Here is a 16,923-nt window from a genome sequence, read left to right on the forward strand (position 1 = left end):
ATTTAAAGACACGACTCTATATATTTAAATACATCAACATGATGCCGTTATTTATTTGCCCCGAAATACTCAGTAACTATGTTGAGGATAACGAATCTTTGAAATTTGTCTGGAAATGTTTCACATAAATGACCACTAATTTGTCAAGTGGGAGTGGATCAGATAAATAATGGGAGGAGGCCAAAACGAGGCCTCAGGAAAATGAATCCCGACACGTTTAAGCTGTGTGTTGCCACTAACCATCATTTCATCCGCTGCAATTCTTATTCCATTATTTCAATCACTTTCACTTGCTTAAATATGTAAAATGCCGCCGTTGTTATCGCCCCCCCCCCCCTTCTATCCGTTCAGAGCAGCAGAGCACGCACACACGCGCCCGCGCTTGCGTCTGACCTTTAACCCGGCCCCACCTACGCAATTACCGCATCAGAGGCAGCGGAATTCCTGCAGGTTATTCCAAGGAAAGTTGGGAGTAATTATCACGCCATCACAGCGCTGCGTTCAATGACGCCTCCATCAAACGTCACCGGGTTTAAAAACAGACACTTTCGCTCCCCGAAGCGGGAAGATGTGAGTGTTTCGGCTTGAAAACGGAGGATTAACACGAGATTCGCTCCAAAAATGGAAACACGGGGCCGCGCGCGTCCGCGCCTCGTTTTAATTACGGGCTCATTTGCATCTGCCCCGTTTTAATTATAGAACAACAACAAAAAAAAAAACCGTCTGGATAAAAGTGCGACTAATTCAGATGACAGGAATTGATGGTGTGAATGAATCTGAAGGGGAAAAATTGCTTCAAAGGGAGACAAAAAGAAACTGAAAATAAATACGACTTAACGGATCTTTATTGGGTGAACATGTGGAAGGGTGGTTGTCTTGAAGATACATTCAACATCTCACTTTCAGTTTTTTTTTCTCAAAAACAAAAACAAAAAAAAGGGGGGGGGGGGGGGGGGGGGGATTGACTCCAATCAAGCCAAGTGCTGCAGTTCAAACATGTCCAATATCACAACAATGCCCATGGAGGAACCACTGGAACCAGTGAGATCTGCAGAACACAGCCAGTCCGCTTCTGCAGCTTCGGCTTCATAAAACAGCGTTTAGAAAAGCTCAACTTTATGGCCAATTTCATCTCTTTGGAATTTTATAAAAAAAAAAGATTTACATACATTTTTTTTCCATTTTTTTCTCTCCCAAAGCAGTGATAAACAATTTAAATTTTTTTTTTGGGGGGGGGGGGAGGGGAACAACTAAGTATGGTCACTGTAACTGACCCAAATACATATTTACAGATTTCAGCTCCGGGTTGTCGCTGACTAAAAATCTCTGTCGTCCTAAAATAACAAATTTAGGGAAATAAAAACTGTACATGGTTTGATTGGCTTGGGGATAAAAGAGGGGGCGCTGCAGGCAGAAAATATTCCTCCCATCCAGAGAGCTGCTGGTCAGAGTGGGGTGGAAACGGCAAGGTTGGCGATTTTAAGGTCATCCCATGGAGCCGCGTCTTGAAAACCTGCTCAAACGCTCCTGACGTTTTGTCTTTGCAGGTGAGGGGCCATTTCTTTGATGTCTTATTTCATTATTAAAAAGACGTTGAGTAATGGGGAGGTGGGGGGGGGGGGCAGATTACCGAGCGTTCCCGCTGATATCTTTCGTCTTTTGGTTCGCAAATCGTTTGTCTTTAAAAATGAATATGCTGATCTGGAAAAGCAAAAAAGGAGGCGACGCGGAGCGGGAGGAGAAGCCCGATCACAAGACTTGAAACCTCCAGGAGGCCTGGTCTTTGTAGTCCAAGCAGTCTGTGGCGTTAAAGTTGAGCTTCCACGACGACGCCGCCGTCTGCTCTTTGTAATCCAGGCAGTCGGACGAGTTGAAGGCCAGGCCGGAGCCGCCGTACGCCTGGTGGTGATGGTGGTGATGGTGGTGGCCTGAGGACTGGCTGATGTGGTGGTGCGGGTGGCCCGACATGGACGAAGCCGTCATGGGGCTCAGCTGGTGAGGGTGGTGGTGGGAGTGCATGGGGGCCAGGTAGGAGCTGCAGTCCACGCCGCTGAAGTAGGAGCTGGAGGGGGCGGGGTAGCCCTGGCCGTAGCCTGGCGTCTGGTTGTAGGACATGGGGTAGGAGGTGGCAGCGGCGGCAGAGCCCGACATGGAGCGCTGCATGCAGGAGGCATTGGAAGGGGGTCCGGGCTCAGGGAGCGGGGCCACGGCCGGCGCAGGAGCATTTCCAGGGGAGATGGCGGGGCTCCATATGGAGGAGACGGTGCTGATGGAGGTAGAGGTGCTGCTGAGCGCCACCGGGCCGGCGTGGTTGGTGGAGGAGGATGAGGATGAGGATGAACCGGTGCTGGAGACGGCGGGAGGGGTGAACTGGCCGCTGCTCTCCGAGCCGGTGCTCTCCCGAGCCGGAGAAGACTTCTTCTTGGGCGGCCTGGCTTTGGCGCTGCTGCCGCTCTGCTGCTGCTGGCGGCACTTGGCTCTGCGGTTCTTGAACCACACCTACAACCCAGAACACAGAGCGGGCGTTAGCAACCGTACACACTGGCAACCTCAGCAGTTCTCACAGACCTCAGTAAGAGTACATTATGGAGGGAAAATTGGGGGTTATTAGCCATCAAGGTTTATTTCCAGCCCGGCCCCTTGGCTTGGACCAGCCAGGGGTCTAATTTCATAGCTGGTAGACGGTTCTAAGATAACAGGCTATTGGGTTTCGGTGCACAGTAGAGTAACTCTAGAACATCGAGAGGGTCGGATCATGTAGAGCATTTTGTTTCACACACATTCTGAGAATAACTCGAAAGGTGTGTGTGAGGCTGCCTCGGTTTTTCCGGATGCCCCTCAAGAGCTGCGTTTGTTCGCGGTAGCTGCTCAGTGAACATCCAGTGTTTAAGATCTGGATACAGCCTCCGGACTCCTCTAATAACTTGAGCAAACTTTGCTGAAATTTATTTTTTTCCAATGTTAGTATTCCCCCTCCCCCAACACGTGAACGCATCGCAGACAATTCAGCTCTGCTTAACTGGTTTAATCAGAACAACCCAGTTAATTTAACAAGCAGCGAACGTTTTAAAATTCCAATCACAGTCTCACTAAAATAAACTAACCACGCTACCGTCTTCTTTAATCAATAAAACCCATTTGTACAAATATAATCATCCTCTCGAATTACACCTAGAATATAATCCGAATAAGAAATGACGTCACCGTCTCAACTTCGATCATTCTACGATTTAAAGACTTCAATTTTCAAGCAAATGTGTGCCTTTACAGGGAAAACAACTTTTCGAAAGACACTCAAAATTAATCTCGCTTTTATTTCAAACAATTATTTCAAATCGACTCAAAATCTGCTGTTTCTATCGTTACAGTCTTCAGACGCGACAGGAAAACTCTGGATTATTTTCACCTGGACTCTGGACTCCGGCAGGTTGATCTTCAGAGCCACCTCCTCCCGCATGAAGATGTCCGGGTACCTGGTTTTGGCGAACAGAGCCTCCAGGACGTCGAGCTGGGAGCGCGTAAAAGTGGTGCGTTCACGTCTCTGCTTCCTGGGAGTCGCTGCACATAAAAATAAACACATAAATATCAAATATATATATATTCACACTATTTAGACAGAGTCTGGGTAATCCGATTAAGAGGAAATGATATTATGAGCAGTGGTCTCGGATGGGTTGGGGAGGTGGTGGTGGGGGGGGGTCTTACCTGGGTACCCGACCGAAGGGTGCAGCAGGTCCATGGCAGCGCTGCTCAGCCCCAGGCCGTTGACGCCGTAGGGGGGCTGTTTGAGGTAGGACATCATGCTACAGGCGGTCACTGCTCCACCCAGCTCAGGCCAGTGGTTCGCTCTCCCCCGGTGCTGCAGCCTGACGGGACAGGGGCCCGGTCCAAGTAACTGCACACACGCGCGCACGGAGGAGACATTTATTAGCGGTTTGTTCCAAACCAGGTGACGACGAAAACTCCAGCGTTAAACAGCCGTTTAATTTTTAGGGTTAAATTTTTTTTCCCTAAAATAAGTTTTTTTTAACTCCTTTTTTTTATTTTTTTCCCCAAACAGCAGAAACAAGTTAATGATCTCTTGTTCTGAATTCAGATAAATTAAAAAAGGGTCTGAATTTAGAAGCAAAGATGAGCCTTTAAAGTTAATCCTTTGATTCACAGTGTTACGTCAAGAGGAATTTATTATTAATGCGCAGTGAGCAGCTACATAATGTCAACCAAAAGGCAAAGATCAGGTCTTTATATATTTTTGTGAGATTCGTGTTTTTATTACCCGGACATATTTGCTGTAGATCTGCGTTTGTTTATTGCTCAACACGCCTAGAGGATATTGATAATATAGATTCCATATTGAAACTGCGCCGCGTTACAGCCCGCCTGCAGCGTGTTTGACACACTTTGGGGGGGTTTGAGTCAAAACCTAAAATAATAAAGCGAGCATAATTCGTGCGATTCCTATAGACGCGTTGTTCATTTTCACGTTGTTTCTTTTTACATTTGTCACTTTCTCCTGAATTGAATTTATTCATTATAAAACTTGCGTTTCCTGGCGTGTGTGTGTGTGTCTGTGTGTGCGCGCGAGCAGTGAGGCCTCCACACACAGATCTGCATTATTGATACTTTCACAATGATTTATTTAAAAAAAAATAAAATAATCGCAGTTTGTTTTAAATCTGTGATTCCATCCTTGTATTTTCTTTTGTGGTTTAATCACGATTCCAATCTGAAGCTCAAACCTCTGCCGAGATAAAAGAATCTGAAACTCAAAATTTTAAAAAAAACAACAGCAAAGTTTCAGCAGAATTTCCTTCATTTCATTAATTTGACTATTTACTCAACGTTCCCGTGAATATTTTCTTCTCCAGAGGAACTATTTTTCTTGCTTTTTAAAAATTACTTTTAGTAGTTTTCCCTGAAGTAAAAGCGGGTAACATTTAAGAACTCATGAATCCAAACCTATTTACATTTTTAGCAGCTCAAAACTCTGACCTGACAGTGGAGACAAAAAACACCTCCAGGTTTTACGTGTGAATTAAATTAGTGGCTCTAAAAGGGGGAGATAACTTTAACAACGAGGCCTCAAACTGACTAAACTACACCTCAACTAAGCGAACGTGTATTCCAGCGGCGTTTCCAGCTCTGCCTGGCCGGAGTGAAAGGCGAGATCTCGGTGCAAATGAACCCAATTAGAATTTAGATTAGACCTCCGGGGAGAGAGCGTTTCAGGAGAGCTCTTATCAGCAAAATAAATTAACAAAAACCAAAACACGCCTCTCCAATTATCTGCTAAGTGCTCCAGACGTTTCACCGGCCAACTGTTCCAACTAAAGACGGAACCACGGGGGTGAGTCGGAATAAAAATGTAAAAAAAATATCTGCTGCCGAAGGAAGTTCGCCTCATTTATCCGGTTCAAGTCATCCGCGCTTAACCGGGGCGTCCGCAAACAAACGCACGGCCTCGTCGATTGAAATCAAGGGCGCACCGATGATTTTTAAAGCGAAAATTAAAAGATTCGTGCTCCACAGAAGGATCCGCAGAAGACAACGGAAGGGTCGTTACCTGGTTTCTCTCCCGAGCGCGTTGGGTGACAAGAGACGAGCAGCAATAAAATTATCCAGCAGGAGCAGTCGGAAGTGTGCAGGACACCGAACTCAGAGCGCGGCACACCCGCTCACAGGCAAACGACGACGGGGCGCAAAAGCGAGCGGCATCACGCAGAAGTGCGCAGTCAGCAGGCGTCCTCGGTGCGACTCCGGGTGTTTTTACAGCCCAAATAAATCAAACATTTGCTTTCAGGGGCAACTTGTCTCTGTCTCGTTTGCGTGTTGAGGTGATTTCATCGGGACGGATGAAGATTGATCACCTTCTCTCCGCCCTGCGCCTCTATGAGCGAAGAACACCTGACGGATCCGCCTCCTCCCGCCAATCCGAGCGCGCCTCTGCGCTGACGGACGGCGAGCGTGGCCTATCGGCGCGCACGGATCGCTGTGACAGCCGCCCTCCCCCGCGTTCCCTCCTCCCTCCGCCGCAGCCACCCGGTCCCGAGTCCGGACGAAGGTTTTGAAAAGGGTTTTTTAAAAAAGATGGAAATGTTTCTCAGGCCTCCGCGAGGACGCGTGGCTGAGCGGTGCGTAAAAACGCAAGAAAAGAGGTTTAATATTGTAGTATTTTATCATTTTCCGCTCAGCTTTCTGAAACAAAAAAGACGCGTGAGTTACATGCATCTATGGACTCTTGACTTTTCACCACCTAAATGGTTTTTAACCACTTTGATTTCTATTTTTCTTCGACGTTAAGTTGTTTAATATCTCACTAAGAGATCAGTTTTTATCTAAAACCAAAGGAGTAAAGACCCAGTTTGTTGTTTGGTTGGACGAATGTCTTAGTTAAACACGTAAATCACATCTCCCGGAGGCCGCGGAGCTCTGGGAATTTTTATTAATACTTTCATTTTCTTATTAATTTGGTCTTTGGTGTCGTCGGCGACAAATAAAGGTGGACGAGAGAAACCACAAAAAGAGGAAGGAAGATAAATTCACCTAATTTGATTTTATTGTGATGCAGCCCCCTTTTCTCTCTCTCCCTCGACACAATCTCATGAATATTAATGAGGTTTAATCCCCATTTAGAATTACATTTGAGGATGGTCGACGAAAAGTTTAATGGGGTAAACCTCAAACTGACCGCGGAGGGAAAAGATTTCAGAGAAGAAACGGACAGAGAAAGAACTCACGATTTAAAGAATTACAAACATTAAAAAAGCGTTTTATTTTATTCTCCTGGCTTGAGAGTCGGCGAAGGTTGCTTTTCTTTAATGATCTGTAAAAATTTAAAGTTCAGATAATGAGGCCTGACAGAAAATTGTGCGTGTGCGTGTGTCAACCCTCTGACAGACAAACTGGACGTCGGGCCCCCGTGGTGATGCTGCCGGAGCACCTGAACGCACCATCGTGGGACTGAAACTGTGATTTACGCGCAGGAACTGACGAGTTCAGTGAAGATGCGTCCTATTGTGACGCCTTTATGACTTTTTTGGGAGGGGAGGGGGGGTCGGGGGGGGGGGGGGGGGGGGGTGTAGGTTGCGTGGCGGCTGACTGGAGGTCACACAGTTTTTAAGCAACCTTTTTATTTCCACTACATCTGAAGTCAGAACAGAGGGCCCGAAATACCATCACCCCTCCTCTCCAACACAAACCAGCTCCGTTAAATTATGCAAAAAGGCCATTCAACAAACACTCAGAGTCGGTTTATTCCGACATGTTCCCGACATTTTTCCCTCTTTTCCCTCCTCGATACAACACCTCGAGATAAACCCCCTGAACAAGTATCAAGTTATCAAGTTGCACCAACCTTTTGTAATAAGAGTATTCCGTCTAATCCCAAATTGCAGTTGAATTTTGTTAATACTGAGCTGGTAAAGCCTGGGATTAGGCGGCGAGGAGAGGAGGGGGAAAAGTTTTGTCCCTTCAGCCGGCAGGATTGGAAGCGGGGATCTGCGGGGATGTTGTCGGTGCTTATTAAAACGATGATGCATAAAACACAGTTCTGTAGGAGCCCCGACGCGGCACGCAGAGCCCGGGGCTTCCTCGGGTGCGGGATTTTTATTATTGTCATTATTATTATTTAGGACGGCAGAGGGAAAAGGAAATAATACAGAAGGCCGAGCGGCGCTCAGCACCTGTGAGGTGAGGCCAGGAGACATCAAAGCTCAGCGGATAATCCATTCAGCTGAAGGATCCTCAGCGGCACAGCAGCGCCGACGCACCACCGACTTTTACGCAGCGCGGCGCGCTCTTATTCACTGAAATCCAGGAAAGTGGCTCTAACGTGTGTTCCGGGGGCTCTGCGGCTGCAGGAACATTAAAGGCAACCGGGCCGCGCTGCAGAGGTAAGACCGGACTGTTTATTATGTTTTAGCACGCATTTATTCTGGAAAATGTTGAAAATATGACGATTTCTTTTTAACCACAGATAAAATCTTAGAGTAATTTCACGTAACTTATTTCAGACTTGAAAACCCACACTTTGGCTGCACATTTAATATTAAGACGAAAGAAATTGAAAAGTTTGAGGTAAATTCAGAAGTCCAAGTCAACTTTTACGCACCGAAATCTACAGCTTTAAAAATAGGGACAGAACAATAAAGGTTAATATTAACATATACGTGACAGGTGGGGAGAAGAATTATTATTTATAAGGTATCTCCACACACACGCACGCACACACAAACGTGCGCGCAGCCCTCTGATTTCGCCACATTTCGCTTTATTCTCCTGATTACGCGCAAACGCGATCAAGGCTCCGGAATACAAACTAAAACTAAAAGTGCCGCGGGGGGACGTAAAAGTGCGTGAGTGCACGTACGGTCGCGCAGTCGCCGAGGAGAAACGAATCAGCAAATTAATTTAGAGGTATCAGTGGGGCCGGGGAGAACGTCCGCTGTCACAACCCATTTTCCTGCTTTAATCGGGGATGTGGGGCTGCCTGCAGGGACGGCGCGGAGGGTTACACCGAGGACGCAGCGCTCGTCCCGGTTTTTGTCACAGAACATTTCATTTCAGTCAAAGGTTGGGATCAATTTGAGGTTCGGAATCATTATTTGGACATTTTCAACGCGGCTGGTGTTTGCCTCTTCATCACCGCGTGGATGCGGATGATTGAGCCTCCGCAGTGCGCGCACAGAAAAGAGAGGAGAGGGAGAAAAAGCCGCATCTGCTCGGAACAAAGTGATTCCTCTAATCTTCCTCTGAGGAACACTCGCCGCTTTGACCTGAGCAAAATAATCTGAACGCTAATTTTAATTTCTAAACACGCGCGCAGTCGCGAGGGAGCCGAGCAGAACCAGCAAATAATAAAATGCGTAAACGCGGCGTGAGGAAGCAAGAGGCGCGATCTCGTGAAAACTAACCAAATAAATAAATAATATCAGGTAAAGTTTGATCAGATGTGACTTGAGATGAAACAAATTTAATTAAAGCAGTGATATTGAACTAAAAGGGTTTGTGGTTCAGAAAAAATAAAGTTTGGTTCCATTAAAATGATTTGAATACAATATAAATGTTCCGTTAGTTTCACTTCTGATATTTTTTGTTTCTCCCTCAGGGGGTTTAAAGAATCACACACTCGGAGCCATCTGAGGAATATGAAATCATAAACTTTTATTGAAGGTGTGGGTTATGAGGCTGGAATAAATAAACAGACGTGGAGCTCTACACCTGATGCTTTTTCTATTCTTCAGAATACAATAAATAGAAACCAGGATATTGCTGAGCAAATGGTGTAGATGATCTCACAAGCAGCATAAAAGAACAAACAATAAATAATATAGATTTTTGTTTTTTTTGTTGGTTTTGCATGAATCCTGACAAAAATGAGCTCTTCTAGAAGCTGTTGGTCAGAGTAGTGATGAAAAATATACAATACCAGATATATATATATATTTAAAACATTTGGTAAACTGCTTTCAAGCCAAGACAATAAAAAAGCAATAGGAAAGTTAAGCTTTATGAACAGTAATGCAATCCCCCGTTAACATATTTTACAAGGTAAAAGTGAAACAATTAAAAGACGCGGTCAACATGACGCGGCTCGAAAAAACCAATAACTTTTTTCCTTTTAAAAGTATGACTGAAACTTGCACCGTTGTTTCAGGATGAAAAAAAAAAAGAATTGGAAAAAAGCCCAAACGAATAAGAAAGTTGTGCTGTACCTCCAAATCTGCAGGTCTCCACATTCAGAAACCTGATCTGATCTTTTCGCTCACACATTTATATTACATGTCAGTACCTGTTCTTGGAAAAGCAGAGGACAATTAATGGGGTATTTCAGGTAGAACAGTCGGTAAAAAGTTGGTGCGAGGGAATTCCAGCCACTGTCAAACATCGTCATACATTTCTTTAATCGGCTACATTGTGTAGAAGTTTTTCTCTTTTTAAAAAAAATTTGAAACGACGATCACTGAAGCACACACTTCTCCTCTTTTTTGGCCATCTTTCCTTTGTTCTGCTCCAGCGTCCGCTCCAGGTGCTCGTCCTCCTCCTCAGCCCTGCGGAGGGCAAAGGTCGAAAGGTCAGATATGTCAGAGCGATGCTGGGAGGAGGCGGAGGTGACATGCACCCACACAGACGCACACACACACCCACACAAATGCACACACACACACACACACACACACGGAGGTAATGGCTGAGCTTCACCAGCCTGGCACCTTGTCGGAGGATGGTGCTGCTAATCTGGAGGGATTGTGTCCGTGCAGCTGTGCACGCAGCCTGTTGGACAGAATAACCTGCGATGCATTTTTCCACCGTCTGTGGTTTCTGGAGGATTCAACAGCTCCTGCACCGGCTTGGACCTGAGGAGCAGAACTCAGCGCTTTTCTCTGGGTTACTCACTCTTTCTCTTGAGCATCAAGGTCTCTGACCAGCGCGTCCCGTTTGTTGACCAGTATGACCAGTTCATCCAGCAGCAGCTGCTCTCGCCTCTTCTGGGCCTCGGTCTTCTGCCAGTCTGCAACCAGAGGAATAATCTCAGTGGAACTGTGAGGAAAAGAGCGTTCCTGACGTATCATCTCAGATCCTGTTGGATTAGGACAGTTTTAAGTGCGTGCTTCGGCCGGGTCGTGACAGAACCTCGCAGAGATGGACGCCGGACCAGACGTGGTCGAGTGTGTACGCGCCATGTAAACACGCCAGGGCCGTCGCTGTATGAGGGTGTGTGAACAGGGACGATGTGTTGACTTGTGCAAACACTCAGAAAGACTTTGTCATGTTAATCTGCAGCCTGATGATGCACTCAGAGATACGTGAAGGATGACATTCCCACAGGAAAACGCTGCCCCCGAACGGAATTTTAAACATCGGCTGGTTTATGGGAACTGAGGAATGTTTACCCAAGAAAAAAACTCACTTTGAAAACCAGTTTTTGTCTTCATATTTGATCGTTTGGACCCAAAACGAATCTACGAAAGTGTTAAAAATCTGTCGCCGTTTTCAGTCAATTAAAAACTATGATTGTAAATCTACAAGTTGCACAATTTACTTAAAAAACAACCAGGTGATCCCCCCTGACTTTCACCTCTCAGGGTCTTTGCGGAAGGGGCCCCACAGGGTCCAGGTGGGACCCTCCCAGTCCAAATCCCCTCAGCTCCTCCCAGGAGGGGAGAGGGGAAGGCCCACAGGGGAAGACCAACTCCCCCCAGGGGAGCTCAAATATCTGCCTTGGCTCCATAGCCACCCTCTCTACCCACTCCAAGAAAACCCTAAACACTATTTCAAAGATGACCTCATCAAAAATGCCGTTCTTCTTCTATGAAATTTAAAAACGCGGCGGGTCAACCATCTTTCTGGACGTTTACAGACTTCCAACAGCTCCGAGACATAAAACTCCACCCACTCCTCAGCTCAGAGCGAGTCTGCCTCCATGTTTTTTTTTTTTTTTTTTAAAAAAAGGCTTTGTCTGGCCCAGAGGATTTAGACGCAGGGGAGACGTGCACAACTTCGCCGGCGAGAAGGCAACTTTGCCTCTCATCACTATTTAACCCCTCTGTTGATCTGAGAATTGAGGTTGTAAAAATGTCAAAATAAAAGTGGCTATATTAAAAATAGATATTCACCCTTCGATCAGACAAATTGCAGCAGTGTGTGTGTGTGTGTGTGTGCGTGTGTGTCATGCTGGGCACAGTGTGTTTGTCCTGAAAGGTCTCCGCTGTCCTCATTGGCCCTGCTCGATCCTTTGAAGTTGACCACAGAGCGAAATGAACACAGTCCCAATATTTGGCTCTCTACTTTCTCCTCTTTGGGGAAGTAAATTTACTCTCATCTGACCCTTTTTACCTCTCCCAGAATCTCAACAAGTTGTTGAAAGTCACGTGCATGAGAAGGTTCTCAAGAAAAATGACCGCGGTAAGGCGTGCGTATCTGCCGTATTTCCCACAATCCTCTCTGATGTTGGAAAAGGAGAGAAAGAGGAAAAAGAATGACCAGAAAAACACAGAGGTATGTAAAATACCGCCCTCCCTCTCCTTCAGAGAACATCTCAGCCAAAAAGCCAAGAGCAGGGCAATGGGAGGGGAGGAGGACATGGCTGTCAATCACATGTCGCAGAGTCCCGCCCCCCTCATTAGGAAGGTAAACAATAAGGAGAGCCGATGAGAGATGTGCAGGCAACAACCAGAGCAGGGCAGGCTGGGTAACCAGACACCCAGAGACAAACAAAACATCCTGAAGCCAGCTAACCCCCCTAACACACACACACACACACACACACACGCACCTCTAAGCCCCGCCCCTTATATGAAAGAGGCACGGCTTGGAGGAGTGTGTAAAACTCACATGGTGAGTTTGCATTCAGATAACCCTCGCTGTGCACGCCAACGGTAACCATGTGAGTCTGCAGAAGCCACACAAGAATGCACTGGTTCAAATCCCCATGAACCCTTTCCCCACCCGCTCCAACTACATTCATTCATTCAAAAAAAACCCAAAAACCAAAAAAAAACAAACCCCAACCCACAATGCAACTGGTCCAAAGGGAGGTAAGACCATAGGTGTGCCCGGTCTAAACAGGTGATTGGACCCACAGAACCACATTTAGGACTTCACGGACACAAGCCGTCCTTTGTTTCTTTGTTGTTGTTTTTATCCTTTCTTCTCTTCTCACTCAGCGCCTCTTGTTCTTCTCTAAAAGGCCACAAAAAGCTGATTTTGGCGAAGATCCAAGTGGACTCGAGAGACAGAAAAGTGTCAGAATGGAAGAGAATTGACAGGCTGGGGAAAAAAAAAACGGTGGTGGACGAACAAATATAATCTGAAGAGAGCGCAGGTTGTTGTTTGTTCACATCGCCACAAATATTAAAAAATCCTATAAAAATCAGTCTGACTGATTGTCGTCATAATTTAAAATACACCACATAGTTAATCTGGATGTTGAAATTGTTCCTAATCCGGCATTTAGAAATAATTTAAATAATGTGTCTGTTCTGAGTCATTTGGACCGACATTAAACGGCATGTTGTGATGAAATTTCAGGTGTTCTGTCCGTAAACGTTTGTTTCTGCGACAGGCAGAACCAATAACTACAAGATTAATCATTTAATAGCCAAAGAAATTACAGGAAGTCGGGAGGAAACGGTGTCAAAAAGGTCGAAAACACCGACTCGAGATTCTAAACGCGGTCACCACGCTCGGCTCCACGTGTGGCAAAAGCGACAGGACGTACTTTTCCCACATTTTCCCATTTGTTTACACTCGTCTTCCAGTTATTTCTGACCTGAATGAGCCTCAAACGCAGCGCTCGCACTGATGCAAATGAATTTCCCCAAATTTCCCACAAACTCCTGGAACGAAGCTACTTGTTATCAGCGGTTCCAGTCAACTAGCAACCCTGAAAGACTTGGCGACATCATCAAAAGTTGCCCATGTGATAGGATTCCATAGTGAACCTAATCAATCAGGGTCTGTGGCGTGCCGCCCCGATGTGTTACAAAGCCCAAATAGATTTACAAATGTGTGTGCGTGCGTGTGTGTGTGTGTGTCGGGGGTGTGGAGAGGGATAAGCTCCTGCATAGGATTACATATTGATTTTAAACATATAAAAAAGCTTATCATATCAAACCGTAACAGGAAAAACTCTGGGACCCGGCTATGCATAAATCCCTTTTAGATGGTGAGAGGGCGTCCACTTTAAAAACACACACGCGCGCAGGCACACACACACACACAGCTGAAGGGAGCCAAGGCGCAGCTTGTGTGTGCGTGCATAGGTGTGAATCGGTAAGCAGATAAAGAGGGCATAGTGGATCAATTTTGTGGCAGGAAGATGAGAGTGTGGCATACAGATGGCATTTCCCCGCCTGGCTTCGCACCAAGCAGGCAGAAGGCGGTGGTTATCACCCAGCGTGCCCGCGAACAACAACTACAACAACAACAACACAGGCCTCGCAGCCTGCAACCATCAGGTTCAGCTGAATGTGTTTCTGCGAATCGCTGAGTTGGGTTTTCTTCTTCTTTTGTCTTCGCTGTGCTGTGGACCAGACTCCTTCTCTCTAAGATCTATATTTGTTTTAGCAGAAAAGAGATCAAGCAGCTAAACGTAGCCGCTAGCTAAAATTTCATCTCCAATATTTGAATGATTTGGGGCAGGAAGTGTTGATCTGAACCCTCTGAGGATGCAGCTGACAGGAAGTAGCTACATAGAGAGAGGTGTGTGTGTGTGTGTGTGTCCACAGGTGATTTTTCCCTCTCTCTCTCTCTGTCATCAACTGGCCAACCAAATCAGTAATTACTCGCACGCCCGACCATTGCTCAATGGACCTGCCCAAGCACCAAATAGGAGCTGGGGAGATGGTTGCACAACGCACGCACACACGCACATGCACACACACACACACACAGACACAGACACACACACACGCACGCCCAAACACACCTGTGAGAAGCAAACATGTAGATGCAGACAAAGAGACAGATTCTCCCTCTCCAACACACACATGCACACACTCTTCCCAGCAGAACTATCTGTGGCTGCTACAGAAAGGTAGAGCCTGTGAATGTTAAGTGCTTCCCTTAGGGAGGAAAATAAGGCCGGCTGATAAGTTAGTCAGCTGCAAATCCAACAAGTCCACATGAAGGCAGAGGGGAGTGCGGCGACACGGCACACACAACCTCTCCACCTCACCTCGCACTATCTCTGCTCTCTGCCTCGCACAGTGGAGCCAACGGACGTGGGTCACACATCCGATATGTGAAGACATTAACGCAGTGAGAAGTCGCAGGAAACCCACTCAAACACACCCCCACACTTCAAATGCACAATCACAGCCGTAACAAACACACACACACACACACACACACACACACACATCTGCCATCTGACTCATGCATCCTGACATATTTTCATTAAAAATAAAGCCTTCAGGAGAAATCAGCGTGGACGCAGACGCTGTGACATCGTCTGGGGCCTCTGCCTGGCTATGCATTTCTTCCCACCCCCCCAAAGCCACCCGCCTCTGCACGGCCAACCTCCTTTCTTGCTAATTACAATTGATTTATGATGGACCAGGTATCTTATCAGGTGCCCGGCAAAATTACAATACCCGTCCCAAAGCTGTGGGGAGAAAGAGGCGGTTGTGGGAGGGGGGAGGGGAGGGGGAGGGGGTGACGGTGGTCAATGTCGAATGTCAAAATCAATTTGCATTGATTGTGAAAAGGTTCATTTTGCCAAAGAGGATGCAGTCGAAAGGGATTAAACTTCCCTGGCCCCTCGACAACTTTGATGCGACACAATGGCTGCTTTTCCCGCTTTGGTGTCGTTAACAAGCTTCCGATAATAAACCTGCCTTTCCTCAACCCTGTAAACAGACTCTGCAGCGACATTTCAAACCGGGCATGTGGAAGTCAGTGTCCGGACAGAGGAACGGACGGTATTGATCAGGTATCGGGGAGCGAAATCCCTTGCATCTAAATCCTCACAGAGAGGGCGGCACAGAATTCAAATCATCCTGCTTTAGGATCCGGGAGTTTGGAGCCGCATGAACCACTTAGCAAAGCTGACGGAGGCTCCTGAACACCAGGAAATTAACTTCAGCATATTTAATCAACTGAAGTCAATGTGGTTAATGCAGAAAAGCTGAGATGGACGGTTTAAAACTCAGACAGAAGACCTCCTGGATGTGTGTGTGTGTGTGTGTGTGTGTGTGTGTGTGTGTGTGTGTGTGTGTGTGTGTGTGTGTCCTACCCTCAATGGCCAGCATGGCTCTCAGCTCTCTGTTCAGCAGCTCGAACCGTCTCTCCAGATCGTGCTCTTTCTCCCTGCGGCGAGTTGAGAAAGGAGAGGAAAAAACACACACACAAACACACACACACACACACACACACACACACACACGCACACACACACACAGACACCAAAGTTCATCAATATGTTAATGACTAAATCATTAAGTACTTAAAGAAACCTGCAATAAACATCGATTCTGCTACTCGCCTGGACCTTCTCTGGCATCACATTAATCTAGTACACATAACTGATACACAGGCTGCTCACACAGGACCGCTCAGGGACGTGTGTGAGGGAGAAGGGACGAATGAAGATGGGAAATTCATCAAAATAATTGTAAAAAGGTCAAATGAGACTGAAAAAAACCGCCGATTTCCATCTACGGTCACGTGTGAGGTCTGCGTGTGTATGCGTGTGTGTGTGTGTGTGTGTGTGTGTGTGTGTGCGCAGTACAAATTGAATTCTTTCCTCTTTCAGCCATATTAAAAAAACGAGCTTATTCGGCCCTAATAGAATTTGTCCTTCACGGGCTTCTCTGTTCTCTCTTTGTGGAGGCAAAGAGGGCTAATAATCAGCCCTCCTGTCAATTGGCCACTTTAAAAGCCGCCTTCTTCCCACGACGTAATGTGATTATGAATACTCCAATCTCCCCTCCGCTCACACGCTTTGAAATGCCAACAGCCGCAAATGAGGACAGGAAGCGGCCCGTGCACGCCGTGCGTCTCCACCTGTTGCAGCTGACCACACGGCGAAGAGACTGGCGATGGAGTGATCATCTCTGCATCGCTATCGATTTCATAGCCTGTCCACGTGTAAATCAATGAATACAGAGTCGGGGGGCAGATGGAGTGGTGTTCTGAGAGGCTTTTTTCAGGCTTCCGGAGGGGAAGCGCTGCACAAAAAGGCAAAAATCAACGAAAACGAGACACGGAGTGTAGAAAGAATGTGACACGTACAGCAGGGAGAGCTGGTTCTGCCTCCGGATGAGTGCGTTCTTCTTGTTAACCAGCACGAACCACTCCTGCATCATGGCCTCCTCCTCTTCCTTGTTGTTGCCTTCAAAATACACACAGAAACAGAGAAAAACAATGATTCAAAACCCTCGGTGCGGCCAAAATGACATCTGAGACATCATTGGTCGTACG

General features: G+C 46.6%; 2 protein-coding genes and 1 long non-coding RNA gene across 6 annotated transcripts in view; 1 reads left to right on the forward strand and 2 right to left on the reverse strand.

Annotated features, from left to right (window-relative positions):
• Positions 1-827: 827 nt before the first annotated feature.
• Positions 828-5,884, reverse strand: otx1 (orthodenticle homeobox 1). Its single transcript, XM_003963807.3, has 4 exons — positions 5,564-5,884; positions 3,706-3,895; positions 3,407-3,558; positions 828-2,499 (listed from the first exon to the last, which is right to left on the reverse strand). The coding sequence occupies exons 2-4, from the start codon at positions 3,800-3,802 to the stop codon at positions 1,750-1,752; spliced, it is 999 nt and encodes a 332-aa protein (XP_003963856.1). The 5' UTR covers positions 3,803-3,895; positions 5,564-5,884; the 3' UTR covers positions 828-1,749.
• A 1,517-nt stretch (positions 5,885-7,401) lies between these two features.
• LOC115249484 (uncharacterized) lies at positions 7,402-10,207 on the forward strand. Its single transcript, XR_003888160.1, has 3 exons — positions 7,402-7,514; positions 7,632-7,892; positions 10,016-10,207. It is a non-coding gene; the product is annotated as an uncharacterized lncRNA (long non-coding RNA).
• ehbp1 (EH domain binding protein 1) overlaps positions 9,139-16,923 on the reverse strand; it is an 88,955-nt gene continuing 81,170 nt past the window's right edge. For all 4 annotated transcript variants that reach the window (XM_029834657.1, XM_029834656.1, XM_011603074.2 and 1 more), the window contains 4 exons: positions 16,735-16,834; positions 15,737-15,810; positions 10,396-10,510; positions 9,139-10,049 (listed from right to left, as the gene is read on the reverse strand). In XM_029834657.1, coding sequence (XP_029690517.1) covers positions 9,959-10,049; positions 10,396-10,510; positions 15,737-15,810; positions 16,735-16,834 — 380 coding nt within the window. In that variant the 3' untranslated portion in view covers positions 9,139-9,958. The remainder of the gene's footprint in view (positions 10,050-10,395; positions 10,511-15,736; positions 15,811-16,734; positions 16,835-16,923) is intronic.

This window comes from Takifugu rubripes, chromosome 4 (genome assembly GCF_901000725.2).
Source record: "Takifugu rubripes chromosome 4, fTakRub1.2, whole genome shotgun sequence".
Taxonomy (NCBI): domain Eukaryota; kingdom Metazoa; phylum Chordata; class Actinopteri; order Tetraodontiformes; family Tetraodontidae; genus Takifugu; species Takifugu rubripes.

Excerpts from the sequence above, each read along its gene's own strand:
- otx1 (XM_003963807.3), bottom strand. The coding sequence starts at position 3,802 with ATGATGTCCTACCTCAAACAGCCCCCCTACGGCGTCAACGGCCTGGGG. Across the intron at positions 3,559-3,705 it reads CCCTTCGGTCGGGTACCCAG|CGACTCCCAGGAAGCAGAGA; the intron begins GTAAGACCCCCC and ends TTTTATGTGCAG. Across the intron at positions 2,500-3,406 it reads TGCCGGAGTCCAGAGTCCAG|GTGTGGTTCAAGAACCGCAG; the intron begins GTGAAAATAATC and ends TCTGGGTTGTAG.